General features: G+C 48.6%; 1 protein-coding gene across 1 annotated transcript in view; it reads left to right on the top strand.

Moving 5' to 3' along the window:
• LOC105448546 overlaps window positions 1–406 on the top strand; it is a 5,558-nt gene extending 5,152 nt beyond the window's left edge. Inside the window, exon 3 of the mRNA XM_011687192.1 lies at window positions 100–406. Coding sequence (XP_011685494.1) covers window positions 100–406 — 307 coding nt within the window. The remainder of the gene's footprint in view (window positions 1–99) is intronic.
• Window positions 407–1,594: the final 1,188 nt, after the last annotated feature.

The raw sequence follows: 1,594 nt of genomic DNA, 5'->3' as shown, positions 1-1,594 counted from the left end.
TCATCCGATCCGAACGACTTACTCGTGCTGTCACCGGCGCATTACCTAATTGGCCGACCACTGACGATCCTCCCGGAGGGCGACTTGTCATCTGTCCAGCCAACCGGCTGTCCACGTGGCAGCATATTCCAAGGTACGGCAGGATTTTTGGGCGCGCTGGAGCTTAGAATATCTGAACGAGCTTCAGATCCGCAACAAGTGGGTCAAGGATGGCCCAAAACTCGAAGTCGGAACCGTTGTCCTCGTGAAGGACAAGAATCTGCCGTGCACGCAATGGGCACTAGGCAGAGTGGCAGCAGTGCATCCAGGAGAAGATGGGATAGTGCGAGCGGCCACTATCAAAACCGCTAACGGAAATCTAAAAAGAGCGGCGAGACAACTGTGTCCTCTTCCGATCGAGTCGTAACGATGCGATAGATATACAATACGATACAAACATTATGTGCAATTACTTTAAGCTTCAATGTACAAGTAACGCGCTATTATCACAAGGAAATGTAAAATTTCATAAGCTATGTCACAGGAGCACGCGATCAGCTCCAATCTAATCGTTATGCGATACAATTATAATCAAATCTCGAATGCATAAACAATGCATTTGATTATACACGTAAGCGGCACATCCATGCGTAAGCGATTAACACACAGTTGATCGTACCCTCTCAACGGGGGGAGGATGTTGCGTAGAGCTCTACCGCGTAAAATAAATATAAAATACAAAATATAAATTCGAGAAAGGTCGTGCACGACAAATTCGAAAGCGAAGACGGGATCGGCAATCGCGACACGTGGCACACACATGTGCATGCGTCTTTCGAGGTTGACTTAGCAACCAGATAAGGGACAAAGGCTTTCGGCTCGGTAAATGCGTAATCCATGCAGGCACGGACAGGATCGTCGCCGCCCCTCTGACGTGAAGGTCACGTTATCGAAAGGGACCAATAAGGGAGCTGGCTGGATGACTGAGGAGAGCAGCGGATTTCGAGAAAGCAACTCACTTCGATCGAGAGCATCGCGCTGTTCAGTTCGGGCTATTCTATCTCGCATTAGCAGAAGCAATTGTCTTAAGTCTGTAGTCAGTCTCGAAGGCACGCGACGTGTACGCGACAATCCGCGACCCAGGGCCCACAGCTCTGAGGCGTCGTCGCGATTTTATAGTGATATCCGTGACCCAGGGCACCTAGCTCTGAGGCGTTGTCACAGTTCACGCCGACCCGCATAAACAACGAGAATCCGTTTAACAGACGTGGCGTTCGCGACTCAGGGCACACATAGCCCCTAGGCGTCGTCGCGGCAAAAAACATATATCGATTTAGAATTTAAAGACTATATAGTATATGGTGACAAATCCTAATAAACATTACAACAACTCACATACGCGAAAATACAGTTGGGAACTTAATTGCATCCTTTCTGACAAACCATTTGGTGCCTCCTGTGAGGTCTTCGGCCTCCTACAACGCAAAAAGAAGCAATTGTGTGCAGCGCATCTTCGAGACTCGATTCGGCTTGAAGAACGTCAACGGCAGTCGCTCACGCATCGCAGCACATCAGTGTAAGTCGTTCATTCCTAATTTCAATATGATCGGATCAC

Source organism: Wasmannia auropunctata, unplaced genomic scaffold, assembly GCF_000956235.1.
Source record: "Wasmannia auropunctata unplaced genomic scaffold, wasmannia.A_1.0 LD336085.1, whole genome shotgun sequence".
In the NCBI taxonomy this organism is placed as follows: Eukaryota; Metazoa; Arthropoda; class Insecta; order Hymenoptera; family Formicidae; genus Wasmannia; species Wasmannia auropunctata.
Note: the sequence above shows the minus strand (reverse complement) of the source record. Positions and strands in the feature narration are given on the sequence as shown.